Raw genomic sequence first — 24,188 nt, 5'->3', positions numbered from 1 at the left:
ATAGGTTACTGAAAGCTAAGGAGCTGCTTTCTTTTTTGCATTGCTAGAGATGGAACCCAAGACCTCCAAGCTTGACAGACAAGCTTCACCACTGAGCTGTGGCCCCAGCTCAAAGTGTTGCTTTCATGTGACTAGGGCATTGGGTACTTTGGAGAAAGCATTCGGTTAAGGAGTTAGCAAAAGCATTCAGATACTAACATTTTAACGTGTTTGCTTCACTTTTTTTTATTTAACAAAAGAAGCGATATGCCAATTCACTAATCAGCTTTGCAAAAAGCCGACTCTGACTTTGATCTCATGTAACGACAGTGAGGCAATGACCTGTTATGCCATTAAGTGAAGGGCACAAACCCTGTGACCCAGTAGTTTTACTGCAGGGCACAGGCATACCTCACATTACTGTGAAGAACGGCATTGACATTCCAGCTGTATGATCCGTGGTTGCCAAAAATGTATGTATGAAAAAAATTAGCATTATTTAAAGCCAGAGTATTACATTTAGTAATTTTATTACTGAACTTATATATATTTATGATTAATATATTATTTTGATTTTTCCCTTCTGCTTTTTTCTTTACTCCCCAAAATAACAAAAAGTGTCACAAAGTTTTAGGGATTATAATTGCAGAAATAGTCATTCCTCTACACTTATTTTTTTTGTATTTTTCCTCTCTTTTTTTTTTTCTAAACTTATTTTTTACAAAAATTTTTAAACATGTAAATAAAACCCCATGGACCTATTTACCACCTTCACCAATTAGCATCTTAGAACCAATGTTGGCCACTGAAATGGCCCAGCAGGTAGAGGTGCGTACATGAAGGCCCAAGAACCCGGGTGTGTAGTCCTCAGAATCCCGTAAGGTGGTAAGAGAGAACCGAATCCTAACAATTCTCTGCCCTCCGTAGGTGTGCTATAGTACATACAGTCCCACATATATACAATACACAAAAGTAAGCCAGGTATGCTTCATCCCAGCACTCGGGAGGCAGAGGCAGGTGGATCTCTGTGAGTTCAAGGCCAGCCTGGTCTACATAGCAAGTTCCAGGCCAGCTGGGGCTACAGGGAGACCCTGTCTCAAAAAAAAAACCAAAACCAAAACCAAAAACAACCCACAAAATAAATGAAAAGAACAAACAAACCCGTGTTGTTTTTTCTGTTATTTCCCAGACCCAGTTGTATTATTTTGAAGCCAGTCTCAAACATCATCCCATTTGTAAATATTTCATTGTATCTTATCTAAAAGTTCGCACATTAAAGATCTAGATATGGAGCTGGAGAGATGGCTCAGTGGTTAAGAGTTCTTGCTGCTCTTCCAGAGGACCTGAGTTCCGTTCCCAGTGCCCACATCAGGTGGCTTGCAACTGCTTGTAACTCTAGCTCCAGAAGACCTGACCCCCTCTTCTAGCTTCTGCGAGCACCCATACACAAGAGGCGTATGTACACACTGAAACACATACACTAAATAAAAATAATAGAAATAAATCCTAAAAGTTTTTTTAAAAAAGATCTGGATACATGGAATAATACACCCCCTTTTTAGGTGGGAAAACTCAAAGTTACAAGCATGGTAATTCTTCCAAATAAATCTGGTCAGAATCCAAGACAGTGTCTCAGAAAATCTGAGAAAATGATTTTTAATTCATTTGGGAGAGTAAAGACAAATTAATAGCTAAAATAATTTTAAAGATGAGCAAAGCTGGAGCACTTCTACCAGATGTCAAGTCTCAGTGTAATTAAAATGTTGTGGGAGAGACTGCAGGTGTGGCTCAGTGGTAGAGCGCTTGCCTGGTATGTGTGAGGCCCTGGATTCATTTCCAGCACTGCCCAAAACAGAACACAACCCCCCAAAAGCAAAATTGTAACATGGTAAGGTGAGTTAGCTGGGCTTGACTATGCAAGCTTGTAATCTGGGCACTTGGGAGATGGAGGCAGGAGGATCAGGAGTTCAAGGTCATTCTCAGTTGCACAGTAAGTTCCAGGCATAAGATCCTGTAGTACATGAAACTCTGTCATACACCCCTTTCCCCCCAAAGCAATAAAACATTGCAGGGGCAGATCAATGAAAAGATTAGAAAATCTAAATGTAGGATTTGAGAACTCATATGACAGGGTATATCAATGTATAAAAGATGAACTAATTCTTCAGTAATAGTTTTAGAATCACTAATACAATATGGAAGAAAATGCATTTATAAGCTTACCTGATTTTGTCTCTCTATCATGCATTTCCAGCGTAATATCCAGAGTGATCCTTTTGAAATCTAGCTCAGACCATGTCAATCTTAAGCTGAGATCATCATGACTTCCCAGCTTAAAAACATGGACATTATACAATGGTGTCTCAGGCCCTGTCTCACTGCCATTTCCCTCTGACCTCATCATCTGCTGATTCTCTTTCTCCCACATCTATGGCTATATGGCTTCTTGCTGTTACTGACTATGCCAAATATGGCCCATTTCAGGGCCTTGGTACTTGCTGTTTCCTCCTGTACAAACTTCCAGAAATCTGCATGATGAATTCCTTCACTTCAAGTCTGTCTCAAATTTAAAATTGTAACTGCCCCCCAGTACAATATGCACAGTGATACATTTGGGTGGTGTGCTTTTTTTTTCTTTTTTTCTTTTATTTATTTTTATCTTATGTGTTTGAGTTTTATGCCTGCATGTATAAAAGTGCACCCGTGTTGTGCAATGCCTGTGGAAGACAGAAGAGGCTGTTCCTCCCTGGAACTGGAGTTACAGACAGTTGTTAGCTGCTATGTGGGTGCTGGGAATTGAACCCGGGTCTTCTGCAAGAACATTCAGTGTTCTTAACTGCTGAGCCATCTCTCCAGCCCCTCTAACTGTATTCTTATATTGAGAGTTACAAAAGTTATATTCAATAAAGTACTGACACTTTTGGACGGGGGGAGCAGGTCTTTTTTTCTTTTTTCCTTTTTTTTTTTTTTGAGACAGGTTCTCCCTGTAACCCAGCCTGGAACTCATTATGTACACCAGGCTGGCCTTGATCTTACAGACATCCGCTTGCCTCTGCCTCCTGAGTGCTGGGATTAAAGACGTGCCGCCACACCTGGTCTGATACTGTCATTTCTTTTTTAAAAAAATTTTAGTTTATTATTATTATTATTATTATTATTATTATTATTATTTTGGTCTTTTTGAGACAGGGTCTCCCTGTAGCCCCATCTGTCCTAGAACTTACTATGTAGATCAGGCTGGCCTTGAACTCACAGAGATCCATCTGCCTCTGCCCCCCGAGTGCTGGGATTAAAGGTGTGCACCACTACGCCCGGCTTTAGTTATTATTTTAATTCTTTTTATGTGTATGAGTGTATTGCCTGCATGTATGTAAATGAACCCTTGATGTGCAATGCCCTAGTCAGAAAAAGACTTCAAATCCCCTAGAACTGGGTGTTAGCTGCCATGTGGGTGCTGGGAATTGAACCCACGTCCTCTGCAAGAGCAGTCAGTGCTCTTAATCACTTGAGTCATCTCTCCAGCCCCAAATATTTTTTATTTTATTATTTTTATTTTATGTGTATGAGTATATTGCTTACATGTGTAAGTGCATCTGTGTCATGCAATGCCCATGTCGGATCCTCTGGAACTGGAATTTTGGATGATTGTTAGCTGCCATGTGGGTACTAGGAACTAAATCTGGGTCCTCTGCAAGGGCAGTCAGTGCTCTTAACCACTGCGCCATCTCTCCAGCCCCAGCACTGTCACTTCTTAAATACCAGAATTGAGTTCTGAAAACTACACAGTAGGTGAGAGATCATACACCTCATTCCACGGACTATGATGCATATTTCCTCACATTTTTAACAGCTCTAAAGCTGGAAAAACATCCTAAAAATCAATGTAACAAAGTGCTGTTTATAGTTTAATTGGGTATTTGGCAGGTAACACTTCAAACAGTTGAAAAGGCAAATAGTGTTTTCCTAGCCCTCTCCCAGCCTCTAGAGCAAGGAAGCAGGCAGCACAGGAAGGAAGTACCATACAGGTGTCATTCCCTTGTCGGACAGGAGCTATCTCTGGGAGAGACTCTTAACCTCTCATTTACTCTGAAGTTCTTTTTATAATATGTGCATTATTGATTCTTCAATTTAAAAAATTAATTGATTTTTTTTTTTGAGACAGGGTCTCCCTGTAGCCCCAGCTGTCCTGGAACTCACTATGTAGACCAGGCTGGCCTTGAACTCACAGAGATCCGCCTGCCCCTGCCTCCCGAGTGCTGGGACTAAAGGAGTGCGCCACCACATCCCTCTAGAAAATTAACTGAAAAAAGAAATTGTCCACCAAATTAGGAATTTAGGTTTAATAATTATTTGATAGTTGGAGCAAAATTGTTTTTATCTGCTTTTATAAAGATTTAGGGTCAGGTATAGTGGTGCACACCTTTAATCTCAGCACCCACAGAGGCAGGTGGATCTCTGTGAGTTCAAGGCCAGCCTGGTCTAGTATTAAAGGTATGCATCACATTGTTTGGCTCATCTTTAGTTATTTAAAGTCACTGAATCTGAACCAGTGTGGATGTAGGCCTATGATCCCAACACTTGGGAGGTAAAATTTACCTTGGTTTAACCTCTATGTTATGGTGGGTAGAAGTTATTGCCTAAGTTCCTAAATGGTGTTTTCAGGTAAATGTGTTGGTTGTTTGAAGTCTTTCTAAAGGTTCCAGCTGGGAGCTGTAGCTGTTCCATTTTAGTACACTGAAGATTAGGCCTAAGCAGCTTACCTCAAGGTAATGGCTCAAGGTAAAACTTCTGAAAATTGAATGCTGGATAATATTCCAGTATATGGAATTTGACAGTGTCCAATATTGACCGTAAATCTATTTTTCTATTTTTGGTAACAAGTAGTCCTGGATTTCTGAGTTACTTTGGTCATACACTCACCCTAGTAGTATCCGTCAACCATGCCCCTGGCATTGATGACTGTCTATAAATGGCACCCTTAGAGCTCACACTAATCAATTACTGTCAGTTTAATTCAGCTCAGCAGACCCACATTTTTACACTGGGACTATTTTTTACATTGAGTATAGAAAGGTGAGCACAGCACAGCTGGAAAAAGGAAGCAGACACATAAGAAAATAATCCAGAAACTAGCAAGTATAATTATAGACTGTCTAAAGAAGAGGAAAGAGTGTCAGATGGCCAGGTCCTTATCCTCAGTAGTAGGAAGTCCACTAGCAGATCTGAAGTTGGATCACGTGGAAATAGCAATGCTCGCATGGTCATAAATTATATGAAAGGAAATAGAGAAAAAAGCAAAAAGCAGCTGGAAGAGGTGACACTCGAGAATAGGGCTCTGAGGACGGAAAGTATAGGGATATTGGTGTTGGTTATCTACTTTATACTATGCTTTGACTTTTGAAAACTGCATACCTGTGTTACCTAGATAATACAGGTTTTTCAGTTCTTAATCTTACTCCTCTAGGCAGTACTTGAGTGGTAGCTTTTCCATCTGTCCTTTGCCATGAGCAAACACGCATTCCGTCATTTAAACTCATTGGACAGCTCTTCAAACTCAAATGCTTACATATCTGGATAGCTCCCTTTTCTCATCTCTGCTAGATTGTTAGCTTTGTGAAATCAGGAGCTCTTTATCTCCCTCTATACTTCGTTCCTTCTGTGTAGTTGACACAACCGAATTGAGGGGTGAGTTACATGGCTTTTTGGCTCACGTATTGCAGTCTTGATGGCTTAAAAATTCAAATGTACAAAGGCTAGGGAGATGGCTCAGCACTTAAGAGCACTAACTGCTCTTGCAGAGGACCCAGGTTCGATTCACAGCACCCACATGGCAGCTAACAGCCATCTGTAACTGCAGTTCCAGATGACCTGACACTCTCTCTTGACCTCCGAGGGCACTGCACGATACTGGTGCACTTGCACACATGGAGGCAATACATTCATACACATAAAAAAAAATAAAAGTAATTTTAAAAATTCAAATGTACAAACTGGGAGGTAGGGAGTGCCATCTGCTAAGCTAAGCATTATTTTATATCTTTTTTTTTAAGTATAATTTCATGTAGTACTCCTAGATAGGCTTTTATGGATCTGGGCAGAATACTCTGTATTTAAGAGCATATTCTACATTACTGATAACAAAAATTTTTATTGCTCAGGAAAGGAGGAGCTCGTTTCTCATTTGGGTAAGCTGTTGGTATTACAAAGGTTTATATCTGATAGGTCTGGGTTTATTTACTTAAATTTCCAAGGAATCCTTTATTTGGCTCTAGGTGAACTGGTTTTCGGTGCATGTGATCCCTTGCCATGTTAAAGGACTACGAGTTTAGCTAATCCTATGGTACCCTAACAGGCAGAGTAGAGTAGCAGACTGCTCTAGAGGTTGAGCATTTGGTCTGCCCTTCTGGCTGTGTTTTAATCAAGAATGGCCAAGCAGTTTTGGGCAGATGGTACAGAGAATCTCAGTCCAAACCCTGCCCCACCCCGCCCACCTGCTTATCCTTATTTAAAGTGACAGATAATTCAGCAATCACATTGTGTTCTTTCAAGAATTAAATTGGAAAACTCAACTTCTGTTGTTTAATTCCCTGCCCCCCCTTTTTTTTCCCTGAAACAGGATCTCCCTATAGCCCCAGCTGCCCTGGAACTCACTTTGTAAACCAGAGATCCACCTGCTTCTGCCTCCCCAGTGCTGGAATCAAAGGTGTGTGCCACCACGCCCTGCTCTATTCAGCCTTATTTTTAATGCCAGCTTTCTCCTAATATTATTATTTTTAAGTATTTATTATTTTTATTTTGTGTGTATGACTGTTTTACCTGCATGTATGTAAGTGCACCATATGCATGCAATGCCCCACAAAGGCCAGAAGAGGGAACTGGATCCCCTGGAACTGGAGTTAGGGACAGTTGTTAGCTGCCATGTGGGTGTTAGGTATTGAACCTGGGTCCTCTGAAAGAACAGCCAGTGTTCTTAACCACTGAGCCATCTCTCCAGCCCCTAACAAATATATTATGAATACTATTTCAAGATCTTTATTGCCCTTGTGGCTCTTGCTAACTTGTCATTAACTTAGGTAGACCTGCTTTTTTTTTTTCTTTTTGGTCTTTTTTGAGACAGGGTCTCCTTGTAGCCCCAGCTAGCCTAGAACTGACTATATGGACCAGGCTGACCTTGATCTCACAGATCTGCCTACCTCTGCCTCCACAGTGCTGGAACTAAGGATGTGTGCCAGATTGTTAATTTAATTTTGTTAATTTAAAATCAGGCCTGATTTTAAATTAACAAAATTAACCTAACCTTATACAGTTTATATTGCAAGTATTATATGTTGGGAAAGTTTCTGTCTCGTTTCAAGAAATACTTATTCTGTGATAATTACTGGGTTTGTGGCCTTAGAACAGAGAACCCTTTATGATTGGTTTGTCTTGGGCTTTAAAAGATGATGGGTTGGATTTAGATAGGTAGAGATGGGAAGGTAGGTGTGAGCATCTCGTGTAGGAGTCACTTTGTGAACAAACAATACTGAAGTGAGCACACGTTTACGGAGACAGTAAGTAATCCCTGTAACAACTTGAATGAAGCAAAGTTGTGGGAAATGGAGTTGGAAAGTCGGAATAAGATTTTGGAGCTGCTCTAGTTTCTTTTCTGTTGCTGTGATAAAAACATTCTGATCAAAAGCAACTAACTTGGGGGCGGGGGGGATTTCGTCTTACACCTGTAGGTCACAGTCTGTCATTGAGGGAAGTACGGCAGGGAACTCCTGACACAGACAGGACTGCTTGCCATTTCACACAGCGTTACCGCCGACCAAGGAGCTCACTCACAGCCAAGGAAGTACTGCAAGAACAGTGGAGGATGCTCCTAGCTCGCCAGCTGGCACTCGGTCTCTTGCTCAGCTAACTTTCTTGTATAACTCAAGCTTACCCGTGTAAGGACGGTGCTGCCCGTAGTGGGCTGGGACACCTTCCACATCCGTCATCAATCAAGATAGTCATTCACAGACATTTCCACAGGCCATTCTGATATAGGAAATTCCTCAATGGAGGTTCCCTCTTCCCAAGTGATTCTAGGTTGTATCGAGATGACAATAAAACTACCTGGCATGTTCACCTTAAAAGTCAGACCAAACAGTGGTATCTCTAAGTATTGAAAAGCCCAGTTCAAACATAATTAGCCCTTAACAGTCAGGGAATTGGTTCACACAGCTGCCATCCGACACAGGACAAGGTCTCCGGTGCTCTTAGCCTGACGTCTCAGTGCCGCCTCATCCGTGTGTCGGTTTCATCCTCACCAGCTGGGTGGTTCAGACATTCAGAAGTTCATGTTTCCATGAAAGATAAAGACGTGACAAGATGGGTTCAGTTTTTTCCAACGATGTCTCTTAAGCTTTTCTCTTAAGCCACAGTAGAATTTCTACCACCATCTCCTTGGCCCTAAGTGACCCTGAGCCCACTGCGTCTGAGAGAACAGTGTGTGAGGCAGGCTCCAGGGTAAGGCTCCTAATGGAAGGTGCTGGCCCTGCTACAAGTGACTGAGTGCCGGCATCTTTGCAACATTTGCTCTGGGTAGCTTTGTTTTTATTTTTTTAAAGAAAAGATAGAGGGGCTAGAGAGATGGCTCAGAGGTTAAGAGCACTGGCTTTTCTTGCAGAGGACTTGGGTTCAATTCCCAGCACCCACATGGTGGCTGACAACCATTCATAACTCCAGTTTCAGGGGACCCGACACCCTCTTCTGACCTTCTTGGGCATTGCAAGACGGGTCCACTTACATACATGCAGGCAATATCTATTGTTCATACACATAAAATAATAAATAAAATATTTTTAAAAAGAGAAAATATAGGCCGGGCACACACCTGTAGTCCCAGCACTTGGGAAGTAGAAGCAGGCGGATCTCTGTGAGTTCAAGGCCAACTTGGTCTACATAGTGAGTTCTAGGACAGCTGAGGCCACAGGGAGACCCTGCCTCAAAAAGGTCAAAAAAAAAAAAACCTGTTTGGATGCAGGGCTGGGGATAGCTCAGGGGTAGAATGATTGCCTAATAGATGCAAGGCCTTGGATTTGATTGCTAGTTTTGTACAAACAAGGAGGAAAGAAAAGGAGGCGAGGAGGCGGGGAGGACGGGGGGAGAGAGAGAGGGAGAGAGGGAGAGAGAGAGAGAGAGAGAGAAAACCTCCTTGAGCATGTGTTCTTATATTGCTAGTGGAAACACCAGTCAGAATCTTTTGAAGACAATGTCACAATGGATTTCAAATTATTAATAATTTTACTCAACCTAGCAATTTCACCTATAGAATTTATCTTCTAGATAAATTGGCACACCTATGACTAGACAGTATAATGTTGTCTATTGCCACATTTCTTATAATTAACAAAAGATGAGACTTTGTCTATCAGGAGGGATTTATGTGCAAGAGATTATAATGAAAATTTGAAAATATTTTTAGCAGAATGATCACTGAAGATACATTAGGACATGTGAGATAACTTAATCTATATGTAGAAGATTTAGAGTCTTAGAATGCTTATATTAGAAAAGGAGAAAATCCCAGTACACAGGAGGCAGAAACAGGTGGGTCTCTGTGAGATCAAGGCCAGCCTGGTCTACATCGAAAGTTTCAGGCCAGCTAGGACTACTGGGAGACCATGTTTCCAAAAAACAAAGAAACTGAAAACAAAAACAAAAGTAAATGATAGCAGAAGGCAAGATAAATAAAGGAAAGCTTACGGAGATGGAAAATATATAGTAAATATATCTATATAGTAAATATATCTAGTAGATATATCAAAAGTTGTGGAGTTTCCTTAAAAATACAATGAAATTGATCAACTTTGTTATTCTGATCAAGACAAAAAGAAAGCCTATGTAACCAACATAAAAAATGAGAAAGGGCCAGGCGTGTTGGCGCACACCTGTAGTCCCAGCACTTGGGAGGCAGAGGCAGGAGGATCTCTGTGAGTTCAAGGCCAGCCTGGACTGCAAAGGGAGTTCTAGGGCAGCTGGGGCTACAGGGAGACCCTGTCTCAAAAAGACCAAAAAAAAAAAAAAAAGAAAAAGAAAAAGGAAAGCCAGGCTGAGCATGGTGGCACATGCCTTTGATCCCAGCACTTGGGAGGCAGAGGCAGGGGAATCTCTGTGGGTTTGAGGCCAGCCTGGTCTACATAGTGAATTCCAGGCCAGCTGGGGCTACAAGGAGACCCTGTCTCACAAAGATCCCCCCCACACACACAAAGAATGAAAAAGGGATCTCACTGCAATTCTGTATGGTTAAAAAGACAGTAAAAGGACATGGAGTGTTTGTAGCTCTTCCAGAACATAGTGGCTTGTTCATAAAGCCAGCATAAGATCGGTACCAAAGCCTGAATAAAGAATGTTATGAGCAAGATTTACAGGCAAACCTCACCTGATCACATGTACAAGTCTAAACCCAATGGTCTGTAAAAACACGTCATGTTAATTAGAGCATATATCCTAGGAATGAAAGTTTGCCTTAAAATATAAAACATAAGTCATTCATGATTTAAAAAATGAAATACTCATAGCAAACTGGGCATAGGAAAGGATTTCCTTACTGTAGTTAATGGCACACACAGAAGAAAGCTGCAACCCACTTTGTACTAAATTCCCCAAGAAATGAAGGGTGAGAGCACTGTTGTAAGCACGTCACATACGTAAGGCTGTAAAGAAATGACTTTATTAGCCCTGTGTTACAGATGAGTGAACTAATGCCTGCTGAAGTTGAACAGTTCCCAAGGTCCACGCAGCTGGGAGGTTTCTGGGAGAGGCTCTTATTTGTTCATATTTTTACTGGCATATTTTAATTATACATAATAAAAACCTTCAATAGGACACTTCCATACATGTTTATGAGGTATTTTACCATATTCGCCCATTACCCTCCTTGTCCACCACCCCCCCCTTCCCTTAGGAGGCTGCATTCTTAATCACCATGCTGCATGATCCTTGGGCTTATCTTAATTGTACCTAAAAGCAGCTCTCCAGGTAACGCTCACCTTTGTACCCTCACCAGAAAAATCACTGTCAGCAGAAGGGAATCTCATCCAGGGAGTAGCACTCACTGCCTTAGCAACTCGGACATCACAATCAAAGGTGTGGAGTATTCAGAGTGGACACTTTTAGTTTGAAGAGAAGCCTTTCAGTTACTTAGAAGTATAGGTCTTTAAAAGGCTATGAGGGGCAGGAAAGATGCCTGCTTTAGTAAAGTGCTTGCCCCATGCTATCACGGGCTGACTTTGGATCCCTCAGCTCTAGCATAAAAAGCCAAGCACAAAAAAAAAAAAAAAAAAAAAAAAAGCCAGGTGTGGTGGCACACGCTCGTAGTCCCAGCACTTGGGAGGCAGAAGCAGGCAGAGCTTTGTGAGTTCAAGGCCAGACTTGTCTACATAGTGAGTTCCAGGACAACTGGGGCTACAGGAAGACCCTGTCTCAAAAAGACCAAAAAAATAAGTAAAAAATAAAAAAGAAAGCATAATAGGTGTCTGTAGTCCCGGTGCTGGGAAGGCAGAGGCAGGAGGACCCCTGGAGCTTATTGGCCAATCAGTGTAGCCAAATTTGTGAGCTTCAGGTTCAGTGTCTCAAAATATAAGGTAGATAGTGACTGAGGAAGACACCCAGTGTGTGCGGTGCACACACGCACGCACATGCACATGTTAAGAAATACTAGTTTGGCCGGGAGTGGTGGCGCACGCCTTTAATCCCAGCACTCAGGAGGCAGAGGCAGGCGGATCTCTGTGAGTTCAAGGCCAGCCTGGTCTACATAGTGAGTTCCAGTCCAGCTGGGGCTACAGGGAGACCCTGTCTCAAAAAGACAAAAAGAAAAGAAAAAGAAAGAAAGAAAGACAGACTAGCTTAATTGGATGATTTTATGCTGTTAAAAATTCTGATATTTTTTCTTTCTAAGTCTTAGGTCAGTCTTCAGTGACTTTGGTTTGGGTTTACTCAGAAAACTGATATTCTAATCATTGCTGGTTGCGGCTTTAAAACAGCAAGTCAAAGCGTGAAGTTTTGGACTTTAGATTTCTTACTTCATTAAGATGCTTAGTTGGGCCAGCTGTGCTGTGGTGGGGCATACCTTTGATCTCAGCGCCCAGGAGGCAAAGGCAAGCAGGTCTCTGAGTCTGAGGCCAGCTTGGGCTCCATAGAGAATTCCAAGCCTGCTGGGGAAACATAGTAAGACCCTGCCTCAAAAATGAAAAACAGATGCTCAGTCAACCAGAGCTACATATACACTACCAATTACAGCCATGTAGTGTTAGATTGTGGGAGACAGAAAGAGGATTGATAATGGAAATTATTTTCTGTACACATAAAACATTTTGATGACCTTTCATCCTTTCAAATTTGTGAGAAATTTAAAATCAGAACTGTATAAATTCTTGAAAGTGATTTTTTTTTTTTTTTTGGAGACAGGGTCTCCCTGTAGCCCCAGGAGACCTGGAGCTCACTATGTAGACCAGGCTGGCCTTGATCTCACAGAGATCTGCCTGCCTCTGCCTCCTGAGTGCTGGGATTAAAGGCATGCACCACCATGCCCAGCAAAAGTGATTTTTTAAAAAATATTTTTATGTGTATGAGTGTATTGCCTGCATGTATGTGAGTGCACCCATGTTGTCAATGCCTCAGAGGTCAGAAGAGGGCCTCGGATTCCCCTGGACTGGAGTTAAGGACAGTTTGTAGCTGCCATGTGGGTGCTGGGAATCGAACCCGGGTCCTCTGCAAGAACAGTCAGTGTTCTTAACTGCTGAGCCATCTCTCCAGCCCCCAAAAGTGATTTTTAATAGATTTTTCTATGCCACACACATTCCTTATTTTTTCCTGTTTATTAAGCTTGGATTTTATCAACATATTTGGGCTATCTCCAATTTGATGTTTAAATAACAAAATAAGAAGATCTGATTATAAGGTGATTTCTAAGTAATATTTCTGATTCTAATGCCTCCAAGTTGGGAACAAGTGATTATGGTACACAAGCAAATTTCAAAAGCCTTTGAAGGAGTCTGATTGTAGACACTCTGTTGTTTTGGAAGCCTTTGTATTTATTTGACTGATTTGGACACTAGGTTCAATGGATTATACCGTAAAAGTCATTTACTGTTTCTGTGATGGTATGTATCATCATAATTTTCAAGATCTTAGCAGGAACCATCATGCCAAGAACTAAGGAGTTAGAGGGTGAAGGTGGGAGAAAATCCGTCGTGTTGCTACGAAGGCCGTCAGTTAGACCAAGTGACGGACAGGAATTCCATTTCTTATGTATAGTTTCACAGATTTTTTGTTTGTTTGTTTTAGGGTTTTGGTTTTGCTTGGTTTGGGTTTTAGGTTTTTTGGTCTTTTTGAGACAGGGTCTCCCTGTAAATCAAGCTGGCCTGGAACTCACTGTGTCAACCCGGCTGGCCTCAATATCACAGAGATCCACCTGCCTCTGCCTCCCCAGTACTGGTTTTAAAGACATGCCACACTACACTCAGCCCCGTTTTAGGGTTTTTGAGACAGAGTTTCAGTCTGTAGCCCAGGCTGGCTCTGTATGTGTGGCACTCCTCCTGCCTCAGCCTCAGAGCTGGAATTACAGCAGTGACACCATGCATGGCTGACTTTTGTAGGCCTTTTTAAATGTGTATATTTATAGCTTTGGTAAAGAAAAAAGTGATGAAAATCTGCCACAAAAGTGAAAGATAAGGACAGAAAGAAGCTCAGCTGGGCCATACTTTTGTCCCAACACTGAGAGTCAGAGTTGGGCAGATCTCGGTGAGCTTGAGGCCCACCTTGTCTACACAGCAAGTTGCAGGCCAGCAGGGGGTCAGGGGATGCTGGAGAGATGGTTTAGCGGTTAAGAGCACTGGTTACTCTTTCAGAGAACCTGCATTTAGTTCCCAGCACCCACATGGCAGCTAACAACCATCCATAACTCCAGTTCCAGGAGAATATGGCGCCCTCTTCTGACCTCTGTGGGCATTGTATAACATGGGTGCACTTACGTACATGCAGGTAGTACACTCATACACATAAAATAAAAACAATAAATAAAATATTGTTTAAAAAAAGAATAAACAGGTGTGGTGGTGGCACATGCCTTTAATCCCAGCACTTGGGAGGCACAGGCAAGTGGATCTTTGTGAGTTCGAGGCCAGCTGGGGCTACAGGGAGACCCTGTCTCAGAAAGACAAAAACAACAGCAACAACAAAAGAATAGACACCTTTCCTGGCTGGTAAACATGGAACAGACCTGTGCTGCTGCTGCTGTGCTCTCACCTCTTCTGATTTCCTATTGATGTAGAACATGATCCCAGAGTCTTCAGAGCCGTGTTCCAAGGAGACCCTTCTAGTCAATAAACATCCCAGCCAACTGTGGTGGCATACAGCTATAGTCCTAGGTGGCACCTGGGAGGCTGAAGCAGGAGAATCAGAGTTTGAGGTCTTTCAAAAATCTTCTTTTTAAAGGTTCACCCTGTTGGCAAAGCCAGTATCTCTGATATAATTAGTGAAAAGCCATGAATCTGGGCAGATTCTATCTGGTTCTCACTTTCCCACCAAACAACATTGCTGGCATATTCTTTGGCCTAATATTTGCTAAGTTAGAGTACTGACTGATTTCACTTTGAATTAAAGTAGTTCTATCCTTTTATTTTTCTGACTCTTAATAGGATTTTTCCAATTAAAGATGTGCCCCTGGAGACGGATGACCTCACCAACTGGCTCTATCAACGGTTTATTGAAAAGGAGGACCTCCTGTCACATTTTTATAAAACAGGTACACAGGGTCTTCTCCCATATACACTTTTCTGATGGTATTAGAGATTCTAAAGGTGTGCTTTAGAGGAGGTAACCATTTTTCATTTATTTAGAGACCCTAAAGAAATTAAAGGCATTTCAAATTTAGGAATTTCAGCTCAGAATTTATGTAATGACAGATCTGTGGTGTTGTGTCCAAGTTCTTCAGAGCCAAAGTGCAAGGATGGCATGATGAGCCTGTCACACAGTGTTCTAACCAAGTTCATGGGAAGACAGACACCCGCAGTTATACAGGTGGCTATAAAATGCCAAGTAACAGTCATATTTTGACATTGATTGGTTAATGCACACTGCAGTCATTTGAGGTCATTTTGTTTGTTTGTTTGTTTGGTTGGTTGGTTGGTTTTGAGACAGAGTCTTCCTATAGCCGCAGCTGTCCTGGAACTCACTTTGTACACCAGGCTGGCCTCAGAGATCCACCTGCCTCTGCCTGGGATTAAAGGCGTGCGCCACCATGTGCAGCTTTATTTGAGGTCATTTTTAACTGCGTTTTTCCTTGCCTTTCTCTTTCAAAGAAAGATTTTGTCATGTGATTTTAGTTGACTGTTACTCAGTCCCATTGCTGTGGGAGAAAGAAAGCAGAAAGTTGTTGCAGCAAATGCATGCCTTCACAGAGTGGCTCACAGGCTGAGTCAGAAAGCAGAGCCTGGGAGGCAGAGGCAGGTGAATCTCTGTGAGCTCAAAGGCAGCCTGGTCTACATGGTGAGTTCCAGGCCTGCTGGAGCTACTGGGAAACCCTGTCTCAAAAAAGACAAAAAAAAGAGATAGAACTGTTCTTACTTTCTTTTTCTTTTTTGCCTCGAACTATCAGAGATCTGCCAGCCTCTGCTTCTCAAGTGCTGGGATTAAAGATGTGTACCACCACACCCAGCAAGTTTTTTTGGTCTTTTTGAGACAGGGTCTCCCTGCAGCCCCAGCTGGCCTGGAACTCACTATGTAGACCAGTCTGGCCTCAAACTCACAGACATCTGCCTGCCTCTGCTTCCTAAGTGCTGGGATTAAAGACGTGCACCACCACACCTGGCTACTGTTCTTACTTTCTTTATGAGAAGGGTTAAGTTTACTTTTTAAAATTTCAAGGATACAAAGTTGGTTATTTCTATTTGGGAAGAAAAGGAAAAATATGTTTAGCTCCCTTAAGTTTTAATATTCTGTATACAGTGTAAAAACTATAATGAAGCTGGACCTGATGGCATAGGCTTGGTGGCTGAGGCAGGGGTATCCCGAGTTCAAAACCTGCCTGGGTAGCTTCGTGAGACCCATCTCAAAATAAAAATTGAAACTGAGGCTGGGGATGTGGTTACATGATAGAGCACATGCCTAGCACGTGTGAAGCCCTGAATTCAATCTGAAATACCAAAACTACAGTGAGAGAACATGAGTGAAAGAGGAAGAAAGGAAGTAAAGGAAGAAAATCAACGCTGCTCCAGTACCAGGCACAACAAAACACCTTCCCAGACTGCTGTTAGAGGCCGATTTTCCTAGCACCTGAACAGTGCGGGAAGGGGAACAGAAGACGTCCTGGGTGCACGAGTGACCATGGGGTACCTGTTTAACCCAAGCTTAGTGGGCAGCATGAGGTGATCAGAGAACAGCAAGGCCTTCCTCTTTTGGCTTCTAATAATTTGTCCTAAATTGTGGCAACAATGGTGAGCCTCTCTTGAAGAAAGCCACTTGCTAAACCTTGAGACTGGAATGTGCCCCTGCAAATGCTTGAGAACAGAAAATCCCTTACGAGCTTCCCCTGGGGAAGCCATCTAGCTTTCCTTTCCAGAAAAAAATGTAGATATGTTTATTTTATATTCTCTCTTTTACTACTAAGATATATTTCATAAACCTTACTGTATTTTGATTGTTTTTTCATCTTTTTTCTTGGGGGGGGTGGCAGTCCCTGTAGCCCCAGCTGGCCTGGAACTCACTATGTAGATGGACCAGGCTAGCCTCGATCTCACAAAGGCTTGTCTCTGCCTCTCAAGTGCTGAGATAAAAGATGTGTGCCACCATGCTCTTACTGTATTTTTGAGAATGTCAGTGTTATAATAACCACTTTGTACCCCTCCCAAAAAAGCCTCACATTTAATTTGTAACTAAAGGTCTTAGTAAAATTATGCTGTCGCAGAAATTATTTGATGTCAATATCACAGATCCTATGTCCTGCCCACTGTGGAACTCTGGATGTCCAATGAGAATCAGGGCAACCAGAGACAGTAAGCCAGGCTACTGGGAGAAAGCATGGGCCGGGCCACTGCAGATTGAAGGGCAGGGAACAGAGGCTAGCAGGTGGGCCTTACTTATCTGGGATGGATGTCAGTGAGTGAGCCAGTCACCCAGGAGGTAGAGTGTTTGTCAGAGTAAAGACAAAGGCTGGGTTGCAGGTCAGGGCTAAGCAGTTTAGAAATTGTGTGTTAGTGGAAATCTCTCTCTACAAAGTAGTGAATTTCACAGAAAAACCTAACTGTGATTTAACTAACACACAGGAGACCCGTCACTGCAGTAGAACACATTGCTCTTTCTGTCTTGTCTTCTAGGGGCCTTTCCTCCTTCCCAGGGCCAGAAGGAAGCTGTTTCCAGGGAGATGACCCTCAGCAACATGTGGATATTCCTCATTCAATGCTTCGCATTTTTGTCAGGCTACATGTGGTACAGCATCATTCAGTATTTTTACCATTGCCTATTTTAGGAACTGACTTGGACTTGTCACCATAGGAGTTCAGACTTTCATATGTGTGCGTTCTTTTACATGTGCAAATCAAAATGTATAAAAAGCAGCGGAAATTCAATGGATGGATTCATGTTTATCCCCCTTTGGGATATTTTAAAACTCTGCTATGATGAGGATCAGTAATACAATAATGTGCTAATATATTTTAAGAACTTTTCATGTTTTAAAGAGATACCCTCTACCATATATTTAAGCAAACATCACCCTTGGAGAAGAGGAAATCCTAAAATCATCCTAGAAGACTGAAAGAACTGTTGCCACCAGATGCACGTGGGCACCGAGTTCTGGCTCTGCCATGCCCCTCCCTTCTAGCTGGTTGTCAGTGTTAGGGCAAAGCTCCGCAGAGCCCTCGTGTCACTCATCCTGCTGCGGTACTAGTAGCCTGGGGAGCTGGCGGGCACGACCCGAGGAGCGGTTTCCTTGTCTAGTGAGCGGCAGTTCTCAACCCAGGTTGAGGCGCAGTGTTGGCATTCTCTGAGGAAGCCATGTCCACCAAGCACCTGACGTCACTGTGCTCCTTCAGAGGCTAGCTCCATCCAGCACCATGTTTACATGCGACAGTGCTTTTCCTTCAGTTGAGGGGGAACACACCCACTTTCTCCTTTTGTATAGAAGGCATATCATAGAATAATAATTGTGTTTTACAAAATGCGCTTTTATCAGATGCAGACGTAGCAAAGGTAGGAACATAGCCTGAAACAGAGGGAAGCCTCATCTGTGAGCCCCAGGAGGCTTTCCTGTCCACACGCTTGCCCATGATGCTCTCCGGCACCACCCTCATTGGTCACCTCTGTGACCCCAGGACCCTGTTGGTAGCTGGATGCCCCCCTCCCCCATTTTCACAGAGTAGCACCAAATACATTTTGGAGTGGTTAAAGCAAATTAAAACATACAAATGATCACTTTAAAGGGAAATAGGCTAGTATTTTAGGGAAATAAGAGGTAGAGCCAGACCTTGGCTTGCAATATTGAAAAGGCCTCCTATGACCCCCCCCTTCCCCGCCGAATCTGCAGACATCAGGGAGTCCTGTCGTTACATCAAGCAGCTGCCCCTCTCAGGGTGGCAGAACCAGGAGACAGCATCGCAGAAGGCTTCCAGTCTCTTCCAGTTGTTTTTGAAGAAGGCAAAGTTAAGTTTCTATTATTTCTAGAAAACTTTTTTTTTTATTTGTCACTTTGTTCATGTGATTTACCTCATAGGAAAACCAAACTCTGCATAAAGTGTGGGCACTGTGTCAATGTTGGTCCAAGGTGGTTTTGGTCAGGAGGATTGTAAGACCCCTAAGACCCACTAAGCACTAAGCGTTAGTCCGTGGCAGCTTTCTGTGACATAAGCTCTGTAGATTCTCCTGTTGTCATTACACACAAATAACAATTTTGAGAAGTAGGTTGTAAAGCAAAAATAATGATTGTTTTCTGTTTTCAAATAAACCAAAAAAATGGAAAAGATGCTAATTTTCTCCCAGTTGTGTGGGAAAGATCGAGCAACACCAAATAAAAGCCCATAGTAGCTTCATCTCTGAGGTGGCTAGAGCATGTGTGACAGACAGCATGTGTCAAGTTACTTGAAATACCTCACTGAGGAGTGCACCACTGCTGTTGAACTGCAGAGTGTGCCTGTTTTGCTAGCAGTTCTTATAAAACACACCTTCTGTGAACCTAAGCGTTTCACTCTGTGCTACAGTGACAGTGAATAGTTGAAATCAGTGTCACTTTGGAGATGATAGGAAGCCAGAGAGGTTGTTTGGTGCCCCTGTTTGAGGCCTAGGAGAAACTACTCAGTTGCAGGGTGTATTGACTTGACTGTGACATTAGTTGGCCATCCAGGGGAGAAGCTGCTCACTGTCAAGTACAGCATGTACAGTACTCGCTAGCAAACTGTTTCCTCATTGCAAAGCAAGCCACAAACACACACACACACACACACACACACACACACACACACACACAGAGACGTGTGTCGCTGGGCCACTTTCGCCATTATTGTGCTCCAAAGGAATACGACAGTTCAGTATACTGTACACATTAAACACTCTCTCCTGAAAGATGCTTTACTTTTCAAACACAGTATTAGGTTAGGGTCAGTGTCTCTAGCGTGACAGACACCTATGGATTTGTGAGTTGACTCTGGTAATAGATACAAGTTGTAAGTAGTTGTGTCTCTGATCTGTCCTACCTGTCTTTGTTTCTTTTGACTTGCTATCTCCTGTCTGAAAACATGTTTGCTTGGGAGCACTGGCAGTGCTTCCTTACCAGCACCTGGAGTCCACCTGCTCATACCTGGGGATGTAGAGAGAACCCTGTTCTTTTATGGAGATCTTGGGATGCAGCAATATGCTACGGTATAGAATTGAATAAAATGTCCTATTTGTGCTTTCTGTGTAGAGTGAGATGAAAGGAAGCCAATACAAGTAGTCAACAAATCCATGCCAGTTCTTTAGCAGTGACTCTTTAGAATCTCAGCACTTCTTGCTCTCGACTGGACTGCGTAGCTTCCTGTTGTGTACAGGGTGGGCAACTCATCTCTGGGGTCCTGCTGTCAACAAATCACAGGGATGGGGTGTCTGCTTGGCCACAAGCAGGTTCACAGACTACAAATGTGGACCAAGAAGCAGCTTCCTCTCCCTTCAGAAAGGACTGATGTTGACATGTACACATATGACAGAGAAACTGTAAGGGACGCAGCATGAGGGAAAGTGAGAAAATGAAACTGTGAGTGGACAGTTGGGAACTTAGTAGACAGTTTAGAAAAGAGTTCAGATGTCATAGTATCACATAGTTTTTGGTATCCCAACTCATAATTTTCTACAGTAAAGAAACTGGGAATTACTGAATGATTAGTCAATTACTGGGTAGTTAATTCAGTAGTAAGTCATAGGGAAACCAAAAATTAAAGCTCTGTGTAGGAGTTTGAATTTTTGCTTTTGTCAAAATTTTTTCCTTCTAAGGATGCTTACGATTTTAAAAAGTGATTTTCATTGTTTGACTAATTAGTTTTTGCCTGTGTATTGATGACTGTTAATAAGTAGTGAGTGCCATGGAAAGGAGGGTAGCCAGCAGGAAGAGAAAGTGCTGGACTGCATTGCCGAGGAGCCAGCACCCCTGAGCGGTGTGCAGTTGGCAGACTGACGCCATTCTGAAGGGGAAAGCTTACGTTGCCCTCAGTTCTAGAGCTGCTGTCTGGACGGATCTTGGGAATGCCACTTGGTGTGTGGCCATGTCGCTCCCTTCTTCTCATGGATTTGTCTTAGTAATGTGTTTTGACAATCACCTCCTTAAAGACCCTTGGTGACTCTTGGTCCTGGTTGTAGTCACAGAAAGCAGTCTCTGGTCGCAGTGTTCTTCTGTTCTTTCAGACCTAAAAAGATGTTTTATTTGCACTACTGAATGGGAAGAGTTAACTGATCTTTTGTGGTTTTTCATTCTTTTCTTTGAAGTCACTACACAGTAATGAACACAGGACTCACTCCAGAGCTATTACAAAAAACTATGTTTGCTCTGGTCCACAAAAGATGGATAATAATGGTTTGCTGTGTGGGATTTTGCTCTGCAAGTACTACAAACTTCGCATCTGCCAGCAGGCAGGGCAAAGTCAGAAGGAGCACTGGGCAAAACAGGAAAACTAGTTCATTTCATAAGCCGTAGAGACTAATAGTTTGGGACCAAAACCACCTAAGGTGGAGATTTCTGGATCACAAAAGGGCCTGGCATCCTCAGGAGCATCACTGGTTGGTGCTGCGTTGTGATCATTTTGCACCAATTCCCAGTAATTAGGAAGTGGGCTCTGGGAATGTGTTGTAGGTGCTGAACTGTTGGGGGAGAGTGACCGTGGCCATACAGAAAATAAAATGTGGGATATTCTGCAAAATTTCCATCTGAGGATTTTTACATTTAATATTTTTTTAAAACAGTCTAAAGAGCAAAAAAAAAAATTAAGTGTATTCTAGTTGCAAAGTATGCAAACATTTTGAATGGCTTTATTTTTATCGTGTAAAACTGTTGAACACATGACTCTGGTGCACAAATTCTTTACATGGAAGGATTCTATGCATTTTACAGTAACGTATCATATGACTGAGTAATGAGACAGTTATACATCCACCTGCCATTGTTTTTGTTAAGCGCTTTCACTTTCTTTAATTATTATACAGTTGTATTTATTTTGTACGGACGGGTTTTTGTTTCCCTGATGCTGTAACGTTTACTTCAGCTTGTTGAGCGTTCTTGTGATCTGCATGTGGTAGTGTGTGGAAAGAATGAATGTAAAGGCGTGACAAATGTCACTCACTTCTGTAAAGGGCTGGTCACATGTGGCTCTGGTTTCTGAATGCACTGGGGATGGTTTTACCAGATCACCTGTTCAGAAATTTAGATGTTGTGAACACCAAAAGAAGCATTTTCTCAGCAAAAAATTAATAGCTGGTTCTATTTTTTTTTTAATGTAGAGAAAATAAAGTTGATTTTTTTTTTTCCAAAAACAGTGCTCTTAATTCCTGTCTTTGGTCGTGAGCTTGAGCCTTTAATGGTTGAGCCATCGCTCCAGCCCAGTGCTTTGATTCTTCATAGTGGGGACAGGGTATGGTTTCCAGCTATTCAGCACTAACCCTGCAGGCGTGCACCCAGAGCCCAGCACTAAGTGGCATGCTGAGGGTGAACAGAAACGCCAAGTGAGAAAAATCATCGGGCTTCCTTCACAGGCTTAAGGGGTTTGCCCCCTTCATTCCCTTCGTTCAGTGGTGTGCTGGTAAATGCTTAACAGTCCTCTCTCCAGGAAAAATTATGTATATACGTACACATAAATTTGTGATAAATGTTGTTGATAACAGGAATATATAACGCAGTTAACAAGTAATAAAATAATATCGTAAGTTCCATATAGCCAATTGATTTTCATACATACTTAATTTTGTTGACCCCTCATAGCCAACCATAGCAACCATGATTTGATTGACAGTATTCTGTCCTAATATACTAACTTCCTCCTCTCCCAATAGACTGTCATTCAGTCTAGTGTGTGACTTACTATTAAACGCTTACCCTGCACAAAACCTCCTTTTAGCTTCAACAGTAATTGGAACTTAGATACTTGTAATAACAGTTTTAACAACTGCTGGCAAAATCCTGAAATTAAATATCTTAGGAGCAAGTAGAATCCGCCTCCAGCACACCACTGTCCTGTCTTCTGTGTATGTTCTAACTGTAAGTGTGCAGTAAAATTCTCATAGTCACTCACTCATCTAAGAAAAATCCTATCATCGACCCCAGTGCTTTACAGCGGGAAAAGCACTAAGATCAACCCTACCTGAGTGAGCTTTTGATTTTGAAGAGTCTGACAAAAGCAAACGTTTTATGACGTAAGGGGAAAGCCAGCATACTTTATTTCTCAAAGCTGTATGAATACGGTGGTTTACCCGAAGGTTTCTCTAAGCATTAAAAACATTGTTTATTTGCTTGTTTGAAGAGTGTTTAATCTCATTGAAAATTTTTAATGTATTGAAATATCTTGTACAATCTGCCAAATAAGTTAAATAGTTACAGTTCAGTCTACCTCTTCTTTTTCTGGCTGGGTTTGGGCTGCTGGTTGGGTGAGAGGGGTTTGTGTTTCCCTCTAAAAGCACTTTATGTGAGCAACAGCGTACCTTGCGGCAGAGGCCTGAAAGCAGGTGGAAGGCTCTGGAGATGTGTTGCTGACCAGCCCCGTTCCCCATGAGTTGGGAAAAGTCATTGTTTTAAATTCCCACTTAATATGAAAATGTTTGTTTTTAAATGTTTCTTACTGGTGAGAAATGTATTTTTAAAAAGAAAAACCAAATCCTCATTTGGTCTGAAAGGTCAGCAGTCTGAGCAGATGTGACCACATCATAACAGGCTGACATGATAGACATCAATAAATTCTTACTTCTCAGGAATCGGGTACCCTTGTTCTTAACTCTCGGATGCTGAAAAAACACAAACTCTAAGTCTCCAGTTTGGGATGCACAGAAACAGACACACAGGTGCAACATGGGAGGAGGGCTGGCTGACCATTGAAAGTGAGATGACTCCTTTCAGAATCAGAAAAGCCTTCACAAGTCCACTGTATAAGAAAGGACTCCTGGGGCTGGAGAGATGGCCAGCTGTTAAGAGCAGTGGCTGCTCATGCAGAGGACCCAGGTTCGATTCCCAGCACCGACATGGCAGCTAACAACTGTCCTTAACTCCAGTTCCAGGGGGTCTAACACCCTCTTCTGACTTGCGCAAGCATTGCACGACTTGGGTGCACTTACATGCAGGCTATACACAAAATGAAAATAATAAAATATATTTAAAAAAAGAAAGAAAGAGCCCGAAACGCTTCTTTGTTTTTGGGTTTTTTGTTGTTGTTGTTGTTTTTTTTGGTCTTTTTGAGACAGGGTCTCCCTGTAGCCCCAGCTGGCCTCGAACTTACAGAGATCTGCCTCCCAAGTGCAGACTGCCTTTGGGGTACTTCCTGCCTCAGGTGTGAGACAGTCTGGAGCTGGAGACTGCAGTGGTCACTGCTAAACTGAGCCAGGAGAGGACAGCCATCCTCAGGAATCTCCGGGTGCCCTTCCTGGTGTCATTGAGAAAACATGGAAATGAGGATCATTTCCTAGAAGATCAATTATTAATTATTATGTGTTCATTCTTTTAGTTCACTTTGCATGCAGAAATCAAA

At 42.4% G+C, this 24,188-nt stretch overlaps 1 protein-coding gene across 1 annotated transcript in view; it reads left to right on the top strand.

Annotated features, from left to right (window-relative positions):
- The window catches only part of Lpgat1 (lysophosphatidylglycerol acyltransferase 1), a 75,560-nt gene extending 53,632 nt beyond the window's left edge, over nt 1–21,928 (top strand). Inside the window, exons 6-7 of the mRNA XM_008824866.3 lie at nt 14,643–14,749; nt 17,319–21,928. Of these exons, the coding sequence (XP_008823088.3) occupies nt 14,643–14,749; nt 17,319–17,470 (259 nt within the window). The 3' untranslated portion in view covers nt 17,471–21,928. The remainder of the gene's footprint in view (nt 1–14,642; nt 14,750–17,318) is intronic.
- The last annotated feature ends 2,260 nt before the right edge of the window (nt 21,929–24,188 follow it).

Source organism: Nannospalax galili, unplaced genomic scaffold, assembly GCF_000622305.1.
Source record: "Nannospalax galili isolate Female #2095 unplaced genomic scaffold, S.galili_v1.0 scaffold648, whole genome shotgun sequence".
Taxonomy (NCBI): Eukaryota; Metazoa; Chordata; class Mammalia; order Rodentia; family Spalacidae; genus Nannospalax; species Nannospalax galili.
The sequence above is the reverse complement of the archived record's forward strand: the minus strand, read 5'-3'. Positions and strand labels throughout refer to the sequence as shown.